The sequence below is a fragment of the Giraffa tippelskirchi genome, chromosome 6 (assembly GCF_054371585.1).
Source record: "Giraffa tippelskirchi isolate mGirTip1 chromosome 6, T2T-mGirTip1v1.2.pri, whole genome shotgun sequence".
Lineage (NCBI taxonomy): Eukaryota > Metazoa > Chordata > Mammalia > Artiodactyla > Giraffidae > Giraffa > Giraffa tippelskirchi.
Genome location: NC_137280.1, coordinates 132,439,358 through 132,462,014, shown reverse-complemented (window position 1 = coordinate 132,462,014; position 22,657 = coordinate 132,439,358). Strand labels below are relative to the sequence as shown.

At 40.1% G+C, this 22,657-nt stretch overlaps 2 protein-coding genes across 2 annotated transcripts in view; one reads left to right on the top strand and one right to left on the bottom strand.

Annotated features, from left to right (window-relative positions):
- LOC145508655 (sperm-associated acrosin inhibitor-like) overlaps positions 1 to 22,657 on the top strand; it is a 153,820-nt gene that overhangs the window by 67,333 nt on the left and 63,830 nt on the right. The gene's annotated exons all lie outside the window — the stretch shown is intronic.
- LOC145508656 (serine protease inhibitor Kazal-type 7-like) lies at positions 7,794 to 11,974 on the bottom strand. The gene is made up of 4 exons (XM_081495723.1): positions 11,456 to 11,974; positions 10,360 to 10,385; positions 9,465 to 9,589; positions 7,794 to 8,056 (listed from the first exon to the last, which is right to left on the bottom strand). The coding sequence occupies exons 1-4, from the start codon at positions 11,574 to 11,576 to the stop codon at positions 8,011 to 8,013; spliced, it is 318 nt and encodes a 105-aa protein (XP_081351849.1). The 5' UTR covers positions 11,577 to 11,974; the 3' UTR covers positions 7,794 to 8,010.

Below are 22,657 nucleotides of genomic sequence, written 5' to 3'. Positions count from 1 at the left end.
AGAACACTGGAGTGGGTTGCCATTTCCTTCTCCAATGCATGGAAGTGAAAAGTGAAAGGGAAATTGCTCAGTCGTGTCCAACTCCTAGCAACCCCATGGACTGCAGCCTACCAGGCTCTGTTGTCCATGGGATTTTCCAGGCAAGAGTACTGGAGTGGGTTGCCATTGCCTTCTCCGCCAGAGAATGATGAAATGGAGCCAAAGCTAAAACAACGCCCAGTTGTGGATGTGACTAGTGATGGAAGTAAAATCCGATGCTGTAAAGAACAGTACTGCATAGGAACCTGGAATGGTAGGTCCATGAATCAAGGTAAATTGGAAGTGGTCAAACAGGAGATAATAAGAGTGAACATCAACATTTTAGGAATCAGTGAACAAAAATGAACTGGATGGGCCAATTTAATTCAGATGACCATTATATCTACTACTGTGGGCAAGAATCCCTTAGAAGAAATGGAGTAGCCATCATAGTCAACAAAAGAGTGTGAAATGCGGTACTGGGGTGCAGTCTCAAAAATGACAGAATGATCTCTGTTCATTTCCAAGGCAAACCACTCAATATCACAGTAATCCAAGTCTATGCCCCGACCAGTAATGCTGAAGAAGCTGAAGTTGGTTCTATGAAGACCTATAAGACCTTCTAGAAGTAACACCAAAAACAATGTCCTTTTCATCATAGGAGACTGGAATGCTAAAGTAGGAAGTCAAAAGAAACCTATAGTAGCAGGCAAGATTGGCCTTGGAGTACAAAATGAAGCAGGAAAAAGGCTAACAGAGTTTTGCCAAGAGAATGCACTGGTCGTAGCAAACACCCTCTTCCAACAACACAAGAGATGACTCTACACATGGACATCACCAGATGGTCAGCACTGAAATCGGATTGATTGTATTCTTTGTAGCTGAAGATGGAGAAGCCCTAAAAAGTCAGCAAAAACAAGACCAGGAGCTGACTGTGGCTCAGATCATGAACTCCTTATTGCCAAATTCAGACTTAAATTGAAGAAAGTAGGGAAAACCAGTAGACCATTAAGGTATGACCTATGTCAAATCCCTCACAATTATACGGTGAAAGTGACAAACAGATTCAAGGGATTAGATCTGATAGAGTGCCTGAAGAACTATGGATGGAGATTCGTGACATTGTACAGGAGGCAGGGATCAAGACCATCCCCAAGAAAAAGAAATGCAAAAAGGCAAAATGGTTGTCTGAGGAGGCCTTACAAATACCTGTGAAAAGGAGAAGTGAAAGGCAAAGGAGATAAGAAAAGATATTCCCGTTTGAATGCAGAGTTCCAAAGAATAGCAAGGAGAGATAAGAAAGCCTTCCTCAGTGATCAATGCAAAGAAATAGAGGAAAACAACAGAATGGTAAAGACTAGAGATCTCTTCAAGAAAATTAGAGATACCAAGGGAACATTTCATGCAAATATGGGCACAATAAAGGACAGAAATGATATGGACCTATCAGAAGCAGAAGATATTAAGAAGAGGTAACACAATACACAGAAGAACTATACAAAAAAGATCTTCATGACCCAGATGACCACGATGGTGTTATCACCCACCTAGAGCCAGACATCCCGGAGTCCCAGAGTCAAATGGGCCTTAGGAAGCACCACTATGAACAAAGCTAGTGGAGGTGATGGAATTCCAGTTGAGCTATTTCAAATCTTAAAAGATGATGCTCTGAAAGTGCTGCACTCAATATGCTAACAAATTTGGAAAACTTGGCAGTGGCCATAGGACTGGGAAAGGTCAGTTTTCATTCCAATCCCAAAGAAAGGCAATGCCAAAGAATGCTCAAACTACTGCACAATTGCACTCACCTCACATGCTAACAAAGTAATACTCAAAGTCCTCCTAGTGAGACTTCAACAGTCTGTGAACTGAGAACTTCCAGATGTTCAAGTTGAATTTAGAAAAGACAGAGGAACCAGAGATCAAATTGCCAACATCCACTGGATCTTCGAAAAAGCAAGAGAGTTCCAGAAAAACATCTACTTCTGCTTTATGACTACACCAAGGCCTTTGACTGTATGGATCACAAGGAACTGTGGGAAATTCTGAAAGAGATGGGCATACCAGACCACCTGACCTGCCTCTTGAGAAACCTGTATGCAGGTCAGGAAGCAACAGTTAGAACTGGACATGGAACAACGGACTGGTTCCAGATCAGGAAAGGAGTACATCAAGGTTGTATATAGTCACCCTGCTTACTTAACTTCTGGCAACCCACTCCATTATTCTTGCCTGGGAAATCCTGTGTATAGAGTAGCCTAGGGCTACATTCCACGGGGTCACAAAGAGTCAGACTGAGCAACTAACAAGTGAGCGACTAACACTACGCTGGTTTTCTTTTTTTTTTTTTGGTTTTCAAGTATGTTAACTCATAACTATATCTGCTTGCTTTAGGTTGATAGTCATATAGGTTCAAACACATTCTAAAAGATCTACATTTTTTCTCCCATCTTCACGTTATGATTTTGATGTTCTGTTTTACATCTTCTTGTTTATCCTTTTGCTGTTGATTATAGTTATGTAATTTTAAATTGCTTTTATAAAATTTTTTGATGGTTTCTTAATCTACATACTGGCTTATGTAAATAATCTTCAATCCTTTCATATATTTGCCTCTCCTGTTGTATTTTTTCCTTTCTTATAATTTTTTGCTTCTTCGCAATTTACAGAAGACCTTTAAATATTTGCTGTTATGTTAGGTTTAGTATTGTATTCTTTTAGTTTTTGCTTCTCTGAGAAATTATTTATCTCTCCTTTTGTTATAAATGATAATTTTACTGAATAGAGTATACTAGGTTACAGATTTTTCTCTTTCAGAACTTCAATTGGTCATACCTCTCCCTTCTGGCCTACAAATTTTCTGCAGAAAAATCAGCTGATAACCTTATGAAGGTTCCCTTGTAACTTACTCTGTTTTCCTCTTGCTGCCTTTAGAATTATCTCTGTAACTTTTTCCATTTTAATTATTATGTTTTGGTGTGGGTCTGTTCATCTTGTTTGGGACCCTCTGATTCTTGTACCTGGATATCTGTTTTCTTTTAGGTTTGGAAAGTTTTCAGCCATAATTTCTCCAAATATATTTTTGATACCCTCATCTTCTTCTTTTGGAATCACTGTTTTGTATAGGTTCGCACACTTTTATATTATCCCATACATCTCATATTTTGCTTTCATTTTCTTTTTATTTGTCTTTCTGTCTGGTGATCTGATTAGGTATTTCCATTATTATGTCTTCCAGATCACTTATTTATTCTTCTGTGTTACTTAGTCTGCTATTCATTCCTTTTAGTTTGGTTTTTATCTTTGCAATTGAGTTGTGTAATTTTGATTGGTTCTTCTACAGTTTCTAGTTCCTAATTACACTGATCTGCATTGTTATTGATAATCTTTCTTATTGTTTTCATCATTTTTACTACCTCCTTTTTGAACTTGGAGTCTGGTAGGCTTGAGAGGTCTGTTTAATCATTTGTTCTTTCAAGGGATTTCTCTATTCTTTTAATTGGAAATAGTTCCTCTACTCTTTCATGTCACTTAACTTTCTTTATCTCCTTGAGTTGATGGGAAACAGTTATCTACTGTGGCCTTGAAGGGATGTTTTAATGTGGGAATATCCCTGTGTAGCCTGTGTGTGTCCAGTGTTTTCAGTGCCAGAGCTGTTTTGGTATGGATGCCAGCCACTTCTTTGCTCAGCATGTGCTGGTTTTTATCTCCTTGATGAAAGGTGTGATGATACAGTAGCCAGAACCTGCCCTGGAGGATGGAAGGGCTCTCCTCTTTGCTCCGTGGCTCTCACAGCCCTGTTGATGGTGGTGTCTCCTTCCCAGTTTTTAGAGTAGAAGCCCTGAGAGTCAGGTTCACTAAGGATCCGTTGCCTTCGTGTGCTCTGTCCCCAAGGAGGTGAACACTGACGCGAGTGAGGTCCATGTGGTCAAAGTGAACCTATGGACTGCATTTATGGTTTACAACCAAAGTTTGTATCCCTTTCTCCATTGTGTTTGTCCCAGACTAGTGCTTGGCATTGGGGGCTGGGGCATTGTGGCTCCAGGAATGAAGATGGTTTTTCTTCTTGGGACCTGGCATGCCTTTGTTTAGAGCTCCCCCAGGATCTGTTCACCCTAGATCTGGCTCCAAAGTGTGGTATTAGGTGGGTGGAACTTGAGTGCTCCTGCCTGGAAAGGTATCTCTGAGTACTCCTTCCCAGGTGCTGGACACTGGGACCCACCCCTGATGTGCACATACATGATGTTGATTTGCCCCATCACTAACAATGCTAACTTTAATCACTTGAGTAAGCTGGTAATAACTTCCAGGTTTTCTACTATTAAGTTACTCTTTTTACTTTAAAAATTAATAAATATTTTGTAATGTTATTTCTTGAGATTATGCAAATATCATTTTTATTGCAGTTTTGCTCATGCTATTGTGTTAAGAGAGGCCATGTTCAAATGGGGCAAACTATATAAGTAAATGTGTGTAATCTTACACGTTTAAACTACACATTCTCCTTTTCACTTCCTAGTATCAATTTCTAATGAACAGAAATGTTACCATTTCTCAAACCAAGAAAGATACATGAGCATTTACTGGTCATGAGTATTTAACATGCCAAACATATTCCAAAAAAATGTAGTATATATTTTTATGCCTTTGTAAATGATGGAGAAGAATGGGGATGCACATTATAATCATCCCTTTTCATTTCTATAAGACTTTATAATTTACAAAGCATGATCACATGCATATCTCATCTGATTCTCACAATATACATGTTAAACTAGGTATTATTAGTCTCTTTATCAGTAAAGGAAAAGATACTGCACACCTGGAGTACCTACCCACAGCTGCACACCTGGTAAAAGTTCATGTTGGGGTAAACACACAGTCTCTGTTTAAAGTTTCCTTGTGTTCTCCTGCGTTGCTTGGTGGAGTTTTATAATGAAGACAGTGATGTTGAGGATGATAAAGACCTCAGTGATGCAAATGTTGATGAGTACAGAGAAGTGAGTAAAACTAAATAAAATCATGTCTTTGCCAAGGCCTAAAGTTGGAAATGTGAAAATTTTTAAATAAATTTATTTGACATTTACATTTATGATTGGATGTCTGGCTTTCCTGAGCCAGATTTATAATCCAGAGCCCCAAGTATGGGGGCAAGACTGATCCATTCTTCCGCAAAGTTTCCAAAGAACACAGAGGTCCCAGGTCATTGGCTTCAGGAAGTCAAGTGCATTGTGTCTTCACTGGTACAGGCAGAATGACTATGAAACATAAGGAGCCCATTCGCTTGCCCCACCTCTCAGGCAACTCTGTGAGATTGCTTGTAGACATGGTAGGAAACAAATAAGATTGTTAGAATAGACACTTCCTGTCAGCTTTAACTGATAACCAGAAGGAGACCCAGACTGAGACATGCAGTGAGTTAGGCAAATTCAATTAAGCCTTAATAGAAGCAGCTTGTCACAGAGGCACAGAGCTGGTTTGAAATCATTTAACTTAAAGCAATTGGATCAAAACAACAGTTCAGGTTGAAAAATGATTTTGTTATAAATTATTATGACAAAATATATTTATAACAAATGTTATAAATTCCTTAGCCATGTTTTATTTTTTCTGTTATTTTGTGTCTTAACTTTTTATTTTAATTCAGTTTCAGCCTTTCATTACTTGGGAAAACCAACAACAGGAACTGATTTGTCACAGTGTAAATAACAATAAGATACTAAATGAAACAATCTACATGTTTATTAACTGAAAATGAGTTAACTCATTATATTTTTGTACATATTGACTTTCAAACACAGTTCTTAAGGTCAGGTTACTGGGGCCACTAGTCATGACCTGGTCATCTATAAAGAGAGTCACATGTGAACGTACACCTGTGTAGTTACTAGCATACAAAGTGAGATTGTAGCTTCCCGTGACGTAATCACACATAAGCAGAGTACAACATGCATATAAACATAGGCATTTCAATTCAATTGATGAATAGAAATAAGACCCAGAGATAGCAAAACATTAGGATTACAGTTTTTAAAGTTTAGGACTGAGTTTGGTGTTGCTTCTCAGATTTAGTTATATGAAATGAATTGCATGCAGATTAATGTTAAAGATTTCTGTTTTGAATTTTGATTTAAAAGACAGAATAAAGAGTTGGCCTTTGAAGGGAATGGTCAAGCCTTATGCTATAGAACCTGTTGTAAAAGGTAAAAATTGGAATTTAGATATAAGGTGAATTTGGGGTTTATATGAAATTAGAATTTATTTTTAAATGTTGAGGTGTAAGCTATCAATTAGGCTACAAGCCTAGGTAAGGATTTGACTGTAGAATAATATACATGGTAGACATTTTGGAGGTGAGTCCCCAGCTCTCTTCATTTTGAGACAAATGCCTAATAACATAAAATTTCCCCAAGTGTGTATATGGGCATATGTGCTTATCTGACCATTGCTACAAAGGGATATACAGTCAGACCTTGAGATATGGAGGCTGGAAGGCTTTGAATAAATAAAAGATGCTTATAGAGGCTATAAAAAGTGAGGAAAAGGTAATGAATTTAAGGAAAAGTTAGGAAAAGTTTGCAATAAGAAATAACAGGGAAGGAATATATAGAGAAAGAAAAAATAGTATAGAGAAAAGGAAAACTATCTGAGAGAGAGGAAAAAGGAAATGAAAAGAAAGGAGAAAAGGTGAGCTCTTGTTTTTATTCACTACTCAGCATTTCTGGACCAGTGTTTCTTCTCTTTTGTGCACTTAGACACTGGTTCTTCATGTTTACAATTCGGTTGAGAAGGTGTGTCACAAAGATCAAAGACTGAGAAATATTCGATTACTGAGTGTCTTACTGTGATTAACATATTGTGAGCTTTTAGTGTTAAACATAGATTTGAGTTCAACACTGTGAACTGTCTAGGATTATGGATAAATTAGGCATTTAACATTAGGATTAGGGGGTTGAGAATCTAAAATCCTGGGTCAGGATTTATTAATATGGAATAGCTGATGTTTGTGGCACAATTAGATTGATAATTAAAATGATAAAGATGGTTCAGAGCTGTGTTAAATTTGAGGTAGGATTTGCAAGCTTGCCCTCCTCCCTGAGTAGAGTCACACAGCATCCTTGTTAAAACAGACTGGTATGTCAAGTAAAGAAGACTCAATTAGGAATTAGAGTTTCATTAGAACAATTAGGAAATTAATTGCCCAAATAGGATCTCTATTGCAAATGAAAATTTTTTGTCAATTTATTTTAAACATATACTTTTTAAAAACCTTAGGAATAAGTTAGATTGTTTAAGCTATGTCAGAGAGTTCAGTGGTTTATTTTGATAATTTTTGCTATAAAATGTGTTTATGAAATAAATTTGTAGTTGTGAAGGCATGTCATTCCTAAAAATATTTATGACTGTGCATTACACAGGGCTTCCCTGGTGGCTCAGTGGTAAAGAATCCACCTGCCAGTGCTGGAGATGTGAGGTTGATCCCTGGTCTGGGAAGATCCCCTGGAGAAGGAAATGGCAGCCCACTCCAGTATTCTTGCCTGGGGAATCCCATGGCCAGAGAAGACTGGCAGGGTGTAGTCCATGGGGACACAAAGAGTCGGACTTGACGCAATGACTGAACAACCACAATAGGCATTACACATATTTTGCTCCTTATGTTCCATTTAAAGTAGATTTTTGTCTTTTGATCTATTGAAGTTACTAGGTAGATAATAGTTCTGCAAAGTTTTTAATAAGCGTAATTATTTTGATGCTTAGAACTAAACAGTGAACTGTTAGAATTTCATTGTACTTTTTAGTTTATTTTGACATGTATGTATTTGTCAGTCAGTGAGACAGAAGTCTGAAGGAGAGCACAACTTCCCCCACCCAACGAAGATGACTCTTGAGTCTGTCTCTGCCCCCTCCCTACCAATCCCTCCCTCCTGGAACCAGGGATGATGACGATGACAGTGACGATATTCTTGCTCTGTATCCACGTCTGTGGGGAAGTTAACATACTCCTTCATGAAGAAACTGAACTTTTCCATCACTCTTCCTATGGGAAGACACAGTTAAGAGGATCATTAACACAAGAGGAAAATTTATGTTATATTAGAGCTGAAAGGAACTACAGAGATTACAGGCATAACCTGATCTTACACATGAGGAAAATGAGTCCCTGAAAAGGAATGTCCTTGCTACAGGCAATTTCTGACAGAGCGGGTAGCAGAATGTCCCTAGTCCAGTGATATTTTCATCTCACCTCTCCCTCTACTGAACCCAATGTCTTCAACCAGCAAAGGAGGACCTCTGACAAGGGAAGTTGAGGCGGCCTGCCCCTCAGGCTTTCCTGGTCAGCAGAGCCCGTGGTGAGGCTGGACCCTGCCCTGGAGAGGGGAGCTTCCACCACGTGTCCTCTTCATGTCCTTGGATGCAAGCTGGTTTCTAGGTTGAGAGCCCAGTGTCTGTGCACGTTAGAGAATCTTCCCTTTTGTGAAATAAAAGCTCCTGAGTAGGAATCAATGTGTAGACATATCTTTCTGGGCTCAGACCCTAATGTGATATTTTAGCTTGTTAAGGTAATCACAAAGATGAAAAAAACCACAAGAGCTAAGTGACCAAAACCCAGTGGTCTAAAAGAGAGTTAACAGTGAGCAAAGAGGACTGGTTGTTATGACCCCTGAGTTGCCTGTTTTGCATGAAAGACGCGTCTTCTGCCTGGTTGTATTGCCTTCCAAAACATTGTGTAAGCCAAACAAAATACTTAAAGCATGTCCATGAGGATTCTAGTCCAAGTCCTGACAGCTTGGACTTTATTGTATTCCTTATTTCAGATTGAAGAAAAAAAATATTTGTGGTAGCTTTATCTTCCCTACTGCATCAGGCTACGGATATTTGTAGCCACCAGGAAATTGAGGAGGATAAAGACCTTCTGGTCACAGTTTATCTAAGAATCATCTATTGGCCATTAAGTCTCTTAGAAGTAGGATAAGAGTCTTCTATTCTGCATGATAGGATAGTAGTTTTCAATTATTTTTTTAGTGTGGGATTCATAAACATTTCTTTCAATAAGAAATTATGTGGAACTCAACTACTTAAAACAGTCCAAAGCTGGTTAGAATTGTAGACCTCCCCAAATGATCTCTGTAACCTCTTGGGTGACTCCTAACTTCCCTCTACAGAACCTCTGTACTCTAGAGACAGTAATTTGAAGGCTTCTGGTCTTGTTAGACTCTCAGTTGCCAGATGGGAGTTAGAGATTCTGTCATGGAGGGACCAGCCCAAGCTGGCAGAGCAGGTGGCTTATCCTTAATCTGACTGTGAGGCAGCAAGTTTTCTCTCTCTCCCAGATGCTCTGAGTGGGTAAGTACAGTTTTAGAGAGCTGAGCATGCTAGTGGGTAGAGGAGAAGATTGCAGTGAAGGACGGTGCCCTAGCTTCTTTTCCTTCCCATGAGGTACTCACAAGTTCTCAATACACAAGTGGCATTCATTCCCATAGGTGATGTAGTCAGAACCACAAACAGGCAGGTATGTGATGGGACAGGGGATGGCCACCACTGGGTACTTCTTGTAAATGCTGCAGTCCACCTGCAACATACACAAGAGAATGTCCTGCTTTTCTCCTCATCCTTAAGCTAGGCTACCCTGGCCTCTATCTGATAGGAAGCACAGTACCATCTGGAAGTCCAGCTCCTATACTCTGAAACTGCTGTGGCTACTTCTATTGATAATACTATGACCACACGGACAAATGCTAGTACTACCAGTATCACTTCTATTATTACTAGTACACACAGTTAACAGCTCCTGCATATTTCCTTGCCAGGCATTAAACTTAAATCTTACATGAATTTTTTTTGTTTAATCTTCAGAAAGCTGAAGTGGATAGGTTCTACTATTACCCCTATTTACAGATGAGGGAGATCTGGGCTTAAAAAAAGAGAGAACTTGTATAATATAAAAGCTAGTTAGTGGGAGGGCTGGGATTTGAATCCAGAATCTGTGATGTTAACCAAGGTAACTGTCTCTTGCCGCTCACATGTTACCTTTTCCATGGAGACATCACCAGCTTCTCAGCTAGAAGTACCCTCTCTCTTTTTTAAATTCTGGAACATTTTCTTTACACTTAGATTATTTGCTTATATGTATATCACATTTCTACAGCTGCCTTCTGAAAAGCAGAGGCAACTTATCTTACAGCTGCCTTGCCTTTCACCTGGCCACTCACCCCATCACAAGCATACTGAATTAATCTTTCATATGTATTTCTCAAGTGTTTGTTGACTAAATACAGTAAATAGGAAGTTAAACTAAATAGGAAATTAAACTGAAATTAAATTGTTGTTCAATATACTCACTGTTTTTAAAGGCAGGCTAGCAGCTTCTGAAAGAGAGATTCAGTTGGAAATGTTAAAAATAAAGCAGAGTTGTGAGGTCTCATTAATTAGTGTAAAGTCTTAGTCTGTCAAATAAGACTCTGTGGTTCCTCTGGTAATTAATTTCAGCACCTACCCAGTCCTTTCACAAAACCCAACTGTATTCTGACGAAGCCAAATGGCCACTGTGTTAGGTAATCCTTGGTTCAAGCAAGAGAATTATCCAAATTTCCTCCCTTTATATACCACGGGATGTTTTCTGGAGCTCATTGTGTCTCTGATAATGTTTTAAATTAGATAGCAATAAAAGTATTGCACTCACTACTTCTAAGAGCCTGAAGCACCATCTTCGATACTCTCCCCCTCCTAATTGATATGAAGAAAAGCGATAGAATATCTCTAAGGTATTATAATCTTATTTAAGTAATTTTTCACTATATAAATGTTTAATTATTGACTCCTGGGTTTTGGAGAATTTCTTTTTTTTATTTTCCTGGATTAATTTGGGGAGAGATTCAAGTTTTTCTGCATCTTTGTGATGAGGAATAGTATCTCATAACACCAGGATTTCCAGGGTCCTAATAAAATGAGCTTCCCTGGTGGCTCACATGGTAAAGAATCTGCCTGCAATGCAGGAGACTCAGGTTCAATACCTGGGTTTTGAAGATCCCCTGAAGAGGGGAATGGCAACCCACTCCAGGATTCTTGCCTGGAGAATTACATGGTCAGAGGAATGTGGTGGGCTACAGTCCATAGGGTCGCAAAGAGTCAGATATGACTAAGTGTCTAACATACACAGTAAGATGGTAGACTTGTGAAAAAAGTAATGTGTGTGTGTGTTTTTGTTTTTGGTCCCATGAATGGAAATAAAAATTCTTGAAATGTTCTAGATCCAAACCCTTCAACTCCAGGTGGGACATAAGATTCTCCCTTTCCAGGCCAGGGCTGTTTCTATTACAACCTAGTATCCTTTAAATCCACACGACCAGACATTTCTCTGAGATGTTCACATCCTAGGAGGGCCTATGTCAGAGAACAAGCTTATGGCTATTAAGGGCACTATCTACCCTTAACTCACCTGAGCAGGAGCAGAGATGGGCCACTACACAGAGCAGAAGGAGACCCCCAGTGGTCTTCATGATGGAGACAGCTATGATGCAGAGGTTACTCAGGATGGTCACAACAACTGCATCAGCCATACCCTAGGAAAGGGTCATGTTTATAAGACAGTGTTTGATTTCTCCGCCTTTCTTGTGAGGTCATCCAAAGTCAGGGTTGGCTCTGAGAGGCTCTCAAAGCACAATGTCACACCCTGGGTGGTGTTACAGTCCTTGTCACTTAATTGCTACTTCCTGTCTGACCAACAAATTGATTATTCAAGGTGAGAAGTATTTTTCTGCCTGCTCTAGGGGTGGGGAATGTTGTTCCTTTAAATTCTAAAACTCATAGAGTAGGAGAGATTAAGTATAGGCTACTTGACATAGTTACGGAATAAATGAAAATATCAAACTTTCTGTATTTCACCAAAATAGAGACTATTACACTCAGATCAGTCAGGTTACACTTTGTACTTGTGCTGTATTGTTCAGTCATGGCCAACTCTTTGTGACCCAATGGACTGTAGCCCACCAGTCTCCTCTGTCCGTGGGGATTCTCCAGGCAAGAATACTGGAGTGGATTGCCATGCTCTCCTACAGGGGATCTTCCCAACCCGGGGATCAAACCCAGGTCTCCTGCATTGCAGGCAGAATCTTTACCATCTGAGCCATCAAGGAAGCCCAAGAATACTGGAGTGGGTAGCGGGTAGCCTGTCCCTTCTCCAGGGGATATTCCTGACCCAGGAATCAACAGATTACACTTAGGTTTATATTTTGGCTCCTGGGAAAATGTTGTTTTATTTTCGAGGCAAAAAGTCCATGAAGCAAACAAGAATATAGTGAAAGGAATAGTGAGTGACCTTAGCACTTTTGAGGCTTGGAGAAAGGCATTGCCATTTTCTAGCTGTGATTTTCAGGAAGTCCATTGTGCCATGAGCCTGTATCAGTTAGGAAGACTCGATTATGTTGTGGTAACATATAACCCCAAGATTTCTGCGACTTAAGGCAATACATGTTTATTTTTATTCATACATACAAGCTATACATGTATGGTGGTCAGTGGATGGTGCTCCATTGCTTCAGTGGGTTCTAGGTAGACAGGGTAGAAACCATTTGGAATGTTGTTAACTGTCAAGGTGAAGTGAAGTGAAGATGTATTACCAAGGATTTCCTATTAGAGCAATTGAATATTCCAGCTCAGAACTGGCACCTATGTCACTTTGCCTCACCATCATTGGCCCTTGTGCAGCCATAGAGATTACGGAATACAGTGTTACCTTGTCTCTTGAAAACCAGAATGTGGAGAACTAGAAATCATTGGCAAATGATATAGAGCCCACCCCAGAGCATTAGTTTCATGTCATGTCAAGTGGCACCTATTGCTAGCCCCAACAGAGTTCACATAATTGAAGTCTTTTACATGAAAGTCTGTTCTAAAGTGCAGTGCATGTAATTGTTGTTATGAGTGTTATTATTATTATTGACAGACCAAGAGTATCTGCTAGGGTTGCTGACATTAGATTGTAAACCGTATTGTCCAAGTACAGTTGTCCAAATGGCCATTGTTTTTGTCTTTTGGGCATGGGGACATAGATATGAAAACCCGGGGGAAGGCAGTAGACTGTTCCACCAGTGCTTTGCTTTCAGGTTTATTGTAGTACATTCCAAAGCATAACACCTACGAAAGATAATAATAAATGACATTGCATGCCTCTCCAAATATTGACTTATATCTGTTTGGGAAGCAATATAATCTTAGTTAAGAATATATGCATTGGAACTTCCCTGGTGGTCTAGTGGCTAAGGCTCCACACTCCCAATGCAAGGGACCCAGGTTTGATCCCTGGTCAATGGACTAAGATCCTACATACTGCAGAGTGCAGCCTAAAAAAAATTTTTTTTTTTTTAATTTTAAAACAGAACGTATGCATTGAGTCCCATGGATCTTATTTGCAAACTTGTTTCTAATAAATATTGGTTGTGTGACTTTGAGTGAGTAGGTTAAGTTCTGGATATTTAGTTTCCTCATCTGTAACATAGAAGTAATATTTACCTCACAGAGTGGTTTTGAGTGTGAAATGCAATTATACATATATATATATGCATGCATATAGTCTGTGTATATCAGTTCAGTTCAGTTCAGTCGCTCAGTCGTGTCCGACTCTTTGTGACCCCATGAATTGCAGCACACCAGGCCTCTCTGTCCATCACCAACTCCCAGAGTCTACCCAAACCCATATCCATTGAGTTGGTGATGCCATCCAACCATCTCATCCTCTGTCATCCCCTTCTCCTCCCGCCCCCAATCCTACCCAGCATTAGGGTCTTTTCCAATGAGTCAACACTTCAAATGTGGTGGCCAAAGTATTGGAGTTTCAGCTTCAACATCAGACCTTCCAATGAAGACCCAGGATTGATCTCTTTTAGGATGGATTGATTGGATCTCCTTGCAGTCCAAGGGACTCTCAAGAGTCTGTGTATATATAAACATGTAAAATCTCTGGTATGTGTGTGTGTATGCATCGGATACCAGTATCATAATTAGAGCTTGATATATAGTAACTAGTGATAGGGAATGTGATATGAATGACAACTCATTGAGGGAGGAATTTTTATTACCCTAATTTTATCAGTGAGTAAGTTGAGGCTCAGAGGATTTAAGTGATCTTCCCGAGATCATAATACCAATTAATGTAGGAAACCATTGAGTTCAGTCATGGAAAAAAGGGGGAGTGAATGTTCTAATAGAGTTAATTATAAGCTTTATTGTTTGCTATGAAAGTTTGAAGAGAATGAATACTAAGAAAAAGCCATGATATTTCAAGAAGGTGTTTTGGTACAGTTTAAAATGAAATATTAGCTAAAAGGATTGGGAGTGGAATCAAAGAGTGACTAGGGTGAAGTGGAAAAATAGTGCTATTTTCTTAGATGTTTGATTGTCAAAGGAGGAGAATGGAAGAAGAGAAGGCAGCAAGGTCTCAGATGGACTAAGCATGTTTAAAAGTCAAAGGGAAGACGATGAGATTTAAGATTACCTGATGGAAAGGGTAATGTAAAGGTCAACAAAAGAGTCCAAAATGCAGTACTTGGATGCAATCTTAAAAACAATAGAATGATCTCTGTTCGTTTCCAAGGCAAACCATTCAATATCACGGTAATCCAAGTCTATGCCCCGACCAGTAACGCCGAAGAAGCTGAGGTTGAACGGTTCTATGAAGACCTACAAGACCTTCTAGAACTAACACCCAAAAAAGATGTCCTTTTCATTATCGGGGACTGGAATGCAAAAGTAGGAAGTCAAGAAACACCTGGTGTAACAGGCAAGTTTGGCCTTGGAGTACAGAATGAAACAGGGCAAAGGCTAATAGAGTTTTGCCACGAGAATGCACTGGTAATAGCAAACACCCTATTCCAACAACACAAGAGAAGACTCTACACGTGGACTTCACCAGATGGTCAACACCGAAGTCAGATTGATTATATTCTTTGCAGCCAAAGATGGAGAAGCTCTATACAGTCAGCAAAAACAAGACCAGGAGCAGACTGTGGCTCAGATCATGAAATGCTTATTGCCAAATTCAGACTTAAATTGAAGAAAGTAGGGAAAACCACTAGGCCATTCAGGTATGACCTAGATCAAATCCCTTATGAGTATACAGTGGAAGTGACAAATAGATTTAAGGGACAAGACCTGATAGACAGAGTGCCTGATGAACTATGGACAGAGGTTCGTGACATTGTACAGGAGACAGGGGTCAAGAAAATCCCCATGGAAAAGAAATGCAAAAAAGCAAAATGGCTGTCTGAGGAGGCCTTACAGATAGCTGGGAAGAGAAGAGAAGCGAAAAGCAAAGGAGAAAAGGAAAGATATTCCCATCTGAATGCGGAGTTCCAAAGAATAGCAAGGACAGATAAGAAAGCCTTCCTCAGCGATCAGTGCAAAGAAATAGAGGGAAACAACAGATTGGGAAAGACTAGAGATCTCTTCAAGAAAATTAGAGATACCAAAGGAACATTTCAGGCAAAGATAGGCTCGATAAAGGACAGAAATGGTATGGACCTAACAGAAGCAGAAGATATTCAGAAGAGGTGGCAAGAATACACAGAAGAACTGTACAAAAAAGATCTTCATGACCCAGATAATCACGATGGTGTGATCACTCACCTAGAGCCAGACATCCTGGAATGTGAAGTCAAGTGGGCGTTAGAAAGCATCACTACGAACAAAGCTAGTGGAGGTGATGGAATTCCAGTTGAGCTATTTCAAATCCTCAAAGGTGATGCTGTGAAAGTGCCAGCAAATTTGGATAACTCAGAAGTGGCTGCAGGACTGGAAAAGGTCAGTTTCCCTTTCAATCCCAAAGAAAGGCAATGCCAAAGAATGCTCAAACTACCGCACAATTGCACTCATCTCACATGCTAGTAAAGTAATGCTCAAAATTCCCCAGGCCAGGCTTCAGCAATACGTGAACCGTGAACTTCCAGATGTTCAAGCTGGTTTTAGAAAAGGCAGAGGAACCAGAGATCAAATTGCCAATATCCGCTGGATCATCGAAAAAGCAAGAGAGTTCCAGAAAAATATCTATTTCTGCTTTATTGACTATGCCAAAGCCTTTGACTGTGTGGATCACAATAAACTGTGGAAAATTCTGAAAGAGATGGGAATACCAGACCATCTGACCTGTCTCTTGAGAAACCTGTATGCAGGTCAGGAAGCAACAGTTAGAACTGGACATGGAACAACAGACTGGTTCCAAATAGGAAAAGGAGTACATCAAGGCTGTATATTGTCACCCTGCTTCTTTAACTTCTATGCAGAGTACATCATGAGAAACGCTGGGCTGGAAGAAACACAAGCTGGAATCAAGATTGCCAGGAGAAATATCAATAACCTCAGATATGCAGATGACAGCACCCTTATGGCAGAAAGTGAAGAAGAACTAAAGAGCCTCTTGATGAAAGTGAAAGAGGAGAGTGAAAAAGTTGGCTTAAAGCTCAAGGTTCAGAAAACTAAGATCATGGCATCTGCTCCCATCACTTCATGGGAAATAGATGGGGAAACAGTGGAAACAGTGTCAGACTTTATTTTTTTGGGCTCCAGAATCACTGCTGATGGTGACTGCAGCCATGAAATTAAAAGACGCTTACTCCTTGGAAGGAAGGTTATGGCCAACCTAGATAGCATGTTTAAAAGCAGAGACATTACTTTGCCGACAAAAGTCCGTCTAGTCAAGGCTATGGTTTTTCCAGTGGTCATGAATGGATGTGAGAGTTGGACGGTGAAGAAAGCTGAGCGCCACAGAATTGATGCTTTTGAAGTGTGGTGTTGGAGAAGACTCTTGAGAGTCCCTTGGACTGCAAGGAGATCCAATCAATCCATCCTAAAAGAGATCAATCCTGGGTGTTCATTGGAAGGTCTGATGTTGAAGCTGAAACTCCAATACTTTGGCCACCTCATGCGAAGAGTTGACTCATTGGAAAAGACCCTAATGCTGGGTAGGATTTGGGGCGGGAGGAGAAGGGGATGACAGAGGATGAGATGGTTGGACGGCATCACCAACTCAATGGATATGGGTTTGGTTAGACTCCGGGAGTTGGTGATGGGCAGAGAGGCCTGGCGTGCTGCAATTCATGGGGTCGCAAAGAACTGATGGAAAGGAGCTAATTAGAGGAGTCTAGAAAAGTAAGAAATAAGGCTGAGAGCACAGGTGTAATACCATTCCCTGTGACAGGAAGGCAGAGAAAAGCAGATGAGTGGAGAGAGAGATATTGCGAAAAGAGAGAAAGAAAGTAAGTTTGACTCTGACTGTTATGTCCTGGGATTGCCTTTTGCAGTGGAAGAATCAAGTTTGTCTGAAAGCTGGAGTAGAATGAAGAAGGCTTGGCACAGAACTTGATGGGAGCAAGTCAGAGAATCAACAAAGGATATAGAATTAGTTGCCACTAGACAAAATTAGTACTAGTTTTTAGCAGACCCAATCGGTACCATGCTTAATATTTCTCCCAAAATATGATACTGAGTCACTGGAAAAAAGTGATTTTATGGATAGGGAGTGTGTACATCAGAGACTTAAAGTGGCCATAAAGACTATAGTAGTTTGCAAGGGAGTCAAGTGTTTCACAAGGTTTTGATGAATTATGCAAGGTATGAGCAGTGTAGGTTTAGAGGTCAAGGTTCAGGCAAAGTTTGCACTTAGTAGGTGTGGGGAACAGGAACAATTGTTTATGGAAGCTGTGGCTGATAAGCAAAGTATTTAATTTCTCAGGGCTGGGACTGAGATAAAGATCTTCAAGCTGTATACAAAGATAAAGTAGATGAAGAACGGGTGGAGGTAAATGTCTGTAGATTCAAAAGGTCAGGAAAAAGTAAGTTCAGGGGTTCAGTGTAGGGTTGCTTTGACTTTTGGTAACTGTATACATGGAGAAGAAATTTTCAAGCTGCACAATGAGCCACAGATTATGGAGACTTCTTTGGAGGTGAAAGATGAAGGCCCTGAAGATTGCAAAAAAAAAAAAGCGATCAGTGCATTTTAGGCTGGAGGCAGTTTGCTTATTCATCCGCATAGTCTGGGAGGAGTGGAAACTTGAAGTCTCTTCACAGAGAATCATGATGCCCATCCTTCCATTCTAGGGAAGGCAGGATAGAATTAGTGAAGAAAAATACAAGGATGAAATGAGAGAAAAGATTGAGAGTATGAGAATTCCTTCCCTAGTGGATTTTAGATGTCATAGGGAGGGGAAAGGCCACCCATTAGTAATTTAGAGAAGGGTGAGAGGATTAAATTGGAACTGGGCCTGAGTGAAGAGTTCCTGGGACAGTTGTTCTTGCTCAGTCACTAGGTCATGTCCAACTCTTTGTGACTCGTGCACTACAGTGTGCCAGGCTCCTAGTCCTCCACTATCTCCTGGAGTTTGTTCAAATTCATGTCAATTGAGTCGTTGATGCTATCTAACCATCTCATCTTCTGTCACCTCCTTCTTCTTTTGCCTTCAATCTTTCCCAGCATCAGGGGCTTTTCCAATGAGTTGGCTCTTCGCATCACGTGGCCAAAATACTGGAGCTTCAGCTTCAACATCGGTCCTTCCAATAAATATTCAGGGTTGATTTCCTTTAGGATTGACTGGTTTGATCTCCTTGCAGTCCAAGGGACTCTCAAGAGTCTTCTCCAACACCACAGTTCAAAAACACTCAGCCTTCCTAATGGTCCAACTCTCACATCCGTACATGACTACTGGAAAAACCATAGCTTTGACTATATAGACCTTTGTCAGCACAATGATGTCTCAGCTTTTGAATATGCTGTCTAGGTTTGTCATAGCTTTTCTTCCAAGGAGCAAGTGTCTCTTAATTTCATGGCTGCAGTCACTGTCTGCAGTGATTTTGGAGCCCAAGAAAATAAAATCTGTCTCTGTTTCCAGTTTTTCCCCATCTATTTGCCATGAAGTGATGGGACTGGATGTCATGGTCTTAGTTTTTTGAATGTTGAGTTTTAAGCCAGCTTTTTCACCCTCCTCTTTCACCCTCATCAAGAGATTCTTTGGTTCCTCTTTACTTTCTGCCATTAGCATGGTATTATCTGTATATCTGAGGCTATTGATGTTTCTCCTGACAATCTTGATTCCAGCTTGTGATTCATACAGCCTGGCATTTTGCATGAGGTACTCTGCCCAGAAGTTAATGAGCAGGGTGACAATATACAGCCTTGATGTACTCCTTTCCTAATTTTGAACCAGTCATTTGTTCTATGTCTGGTTCTAACTGTTGATTCTTGTCTTGCATACAGGTTTCTCAGGCGACAGGTAAGCTGGTCTGGTACTCCCATCTCTAAGAATTTTCCACAGTTTGCTGTGATCCAGTCAAAGGCTTTAATATAGTCAGTGAAGCAGAAGTACATTTTTTAATGGAATTCCTTTGCTTTCACTATGATCCAAGGAATGTTAGTAATTTGATCTCTTGTTCCTCTGCCTTTTCGAAATCCAGCTTGTACATCTGGAAGTTTTTGGTTCACATACTGTTGAAGCCTAGCTTGAAGGATTTGGAGCATAACCTTACTAGCATGTGAAATGAGTGCAATTGCATGGTAATTTGAACATTCTTTGGCATTGATTTCCTTTGGGATTGGAATGAAAACTGAACGTTTCCAGTCCTGTGGCCACTGCTGAGTTTTCCAAATTTGCTGGCTTGTTGAGTACAGCATTTTAATAGCATCATCTTTAAGGATTTGAAACAGCTCAGCTGAAATTCCATCACCTCCACTAGCTTTGTTTGTAGTAATGCTTATTAAGGCCCACTTGATGTCGCACTCCAGGATGTCTGGCTCTAGGTGAGTGATCACACCATGGTGGTTATCTGGGTCATTAAGACCTTTTGTACAGTTCTTTTGTGTATTTTTTTTTTCACCTCTTCTTAATCTCTTTTACTTCTGTTAGATCCTTGCCATTTCTTTTTTTTTTTTCCCATGCCCATCCTTGGTATCTCTAATTTTCTTGAAGAGATTTCTAGTCTTTCCCATTCTATTGTTTTCCTTTACTTCTTTGCATTGTTCATTTAAGAAGGTCTTCTTACCTCTTCTTGCTATTCACTGGAATTCTGCATTCAGTTGGGTATATGTTTCCCTTTCTCCCTTGCCTTTTGCTTTTCTTCTTTCCTCAGCTATTTGTAAAGCCTCCTCAGACAACCATTTTGCCTTCTTGCATTTTTCTTTCTTTGGGATGGTTTTGTTCAGTTAACTGGAGGGAAAAAGGGAAGCCAGTATCTCACTGGGCAGTAGTTAGGTGTGGAAGATTGACTGTAAGAAAGAAACCTTAAAATAAGAAAATCCACCAAACACTAAGCACTTACTTGTGCTGGAACTGTGCTATACCTGCTGTGTGCATGAAATAGTTTAAGCCATCTCATGAGATGGGTGTTGCTATTTGCCCTGTTACTTAACTGAGGCAACAGGGACTTAGACAAATGGCTTGTTTATGGTTAAGGTTAAGAGTCCATGTTTTTAATCACTAGTGTATTGCCTTTAAATCTACAAGGTAGCTTTGAAGACATATTGGAAATTGGAGTAATAGGAGTAAAATTGGCCAAATCAGACTAGTCAGGAAGGATACCTGATGTCTCAAGTGAGCTGGCAGAGAGGGCTGAGCACCAGGTCAGGGTGCACGGCATTGTCATGTGTGAAGATCATCTGGAAAGGAAGAAGATCCCAGTGGGAGAGGGGATGATTGAGAACCAGGGGACACAGGCTCCTTCTCTGTCCCCCACCTTCATCTGTCTAAGATGCAATGCTGTGACAGTCCTTTCCACTTGGTACTTTCTGCTTCTGCCACAGCTAGAGAGATTAGACTGGTGCATCAAGTTTTCAGGTTAAAACCACTCCAAGGAACCCTAATAAGTTCAAGTGATAAATAAGCCTGCAGATTGGGGGTGGCTGATAAGAAGTCAGAAATCTACTACTTGATTCTATTTTTCTCTCCTAATTACTTCACCAGCTCACCCTCAAAGCTCAGTGCCTATCTTACTGGCATCCATCACCTTCAAGGCCTTCTTGTGACAGTTTATAATCCATCGCCTAGATTTGGCTGAACTAACTGTAACCTTTTGTCTGTCCTCCTTTCCTTCCCTGTGTGGCCCCTTCATGCTTCAGCTTTTGTTGTTGTTGTTGTGGCATGTGGGATCCTAGTTCCCTGACTGGTGATCAAACCTGCACCCCCTACACTGGAAGCACGAAGCCCTAACCACTGGACTGACTGGGTATTCTGCTCCAACTTTTTCTCCCTTCCCTTCCTTTCCCTTCCCTTTTTCCATTGTGATCATGCCTCCATGCACTGGGCACAGTGACCTAGAGATCTGAATATTTGCATTTTGATCTTGTGTCTGATGGGACCTTATACCCTACTTCTCATGGGAACAGGAAGTTAGCACATCTAGTAATTCTGTACTTTGCTTCTGTTCAGTTTAATTGCATCACCGAGGCTTAATAGTTTCAATCATGGGACAAGATGATGTGAATTAACAGTGAGGACTATTTTGTCCTGTTGGTTCATGTTGCTTCTAAGTAAGCTGACACTATCTGGATCTAGATTATATACACACACACGCACCTCCCAGCTCCTATTAGTAAAATCGTGTCTACTGTGCTCAGTGCTAAAGGGAATACCTGTAACCCCAGAATTAGCCAACATTAGAGAATGTGTTAGTCTGCTAGGGCTGCCATAAAAAAATACCAAAGACTGGATGATTTAAACAACAGAAATTCATTTTCTCACAGTTCTGGCGACTAGAACTTTAAGATCAATGATCCAGCATGTCTGGTTTCTCCTGAGGCCTCTCTCTTTGGCTTGTAGACAGCCACCTTTGCACTGTGTCTTCATAGGGCCTTCACTCCGTGTGTATGAGCCCTGGTGACTCTTCTCTGCTAATAAAGGCACAAGTCCTATTAACTAGGGCCAAGCCTTTATGATATCAGTCATACCTTAATTACTTCTTTGAAAGCACTTTTCCAAATACAGTTACATTAGGGGTTGGGACTTTATCATATGGATTTTGGAAAGGACACCAATCAATCCATAACGTTTTTCCCTCTGTACCCCCAGCCCCGCCAATTCATGTCCTTCTTCTGTAAAGAGAACCATAGACCTTTGATCTTTAAGACACTGGTATCCCATGAAATGTTAACTAGTGTTTCTTGAAAAAGGAACTCTCTGGTCACTTAGACTTGGGAAACCCTAGACACTATTTCATTTGGAGAGATGGAGAGATTCATAATGCACTTTTTTAAATTAAAGGCTCTATTAAATTTTCTACAATACAGATTTATTTTTTTTCCTTTAACTTAATTTCCCCCCAAATTAATTTGCCACATTTTACTTATTATGTTACAGAATACTTAATAGCATCTAGTGAGATGTTGGTGTTTTCCTGGACATTAAGAAATAAGGATTTACTCCAGTTTTCCATAAAGTCATAATGATCAATATAAGGACTAGTTACAAAGATCACTGGATTTTTGGTCTGTTTGGACTACTCAGAAGTTCTTTACCATATTCAATAGAACTGCACCTCTATCTGGCTTTCATATATTCTGGTTCTTTACAATGGATCCCAAGAGAATGTGTCTTCTCTCTCATTCCAAATATGCAAAGGCAGCTAGCTCTAAAGTGCCTAGTCAAGGCCTTTTTTCTCCAGATTA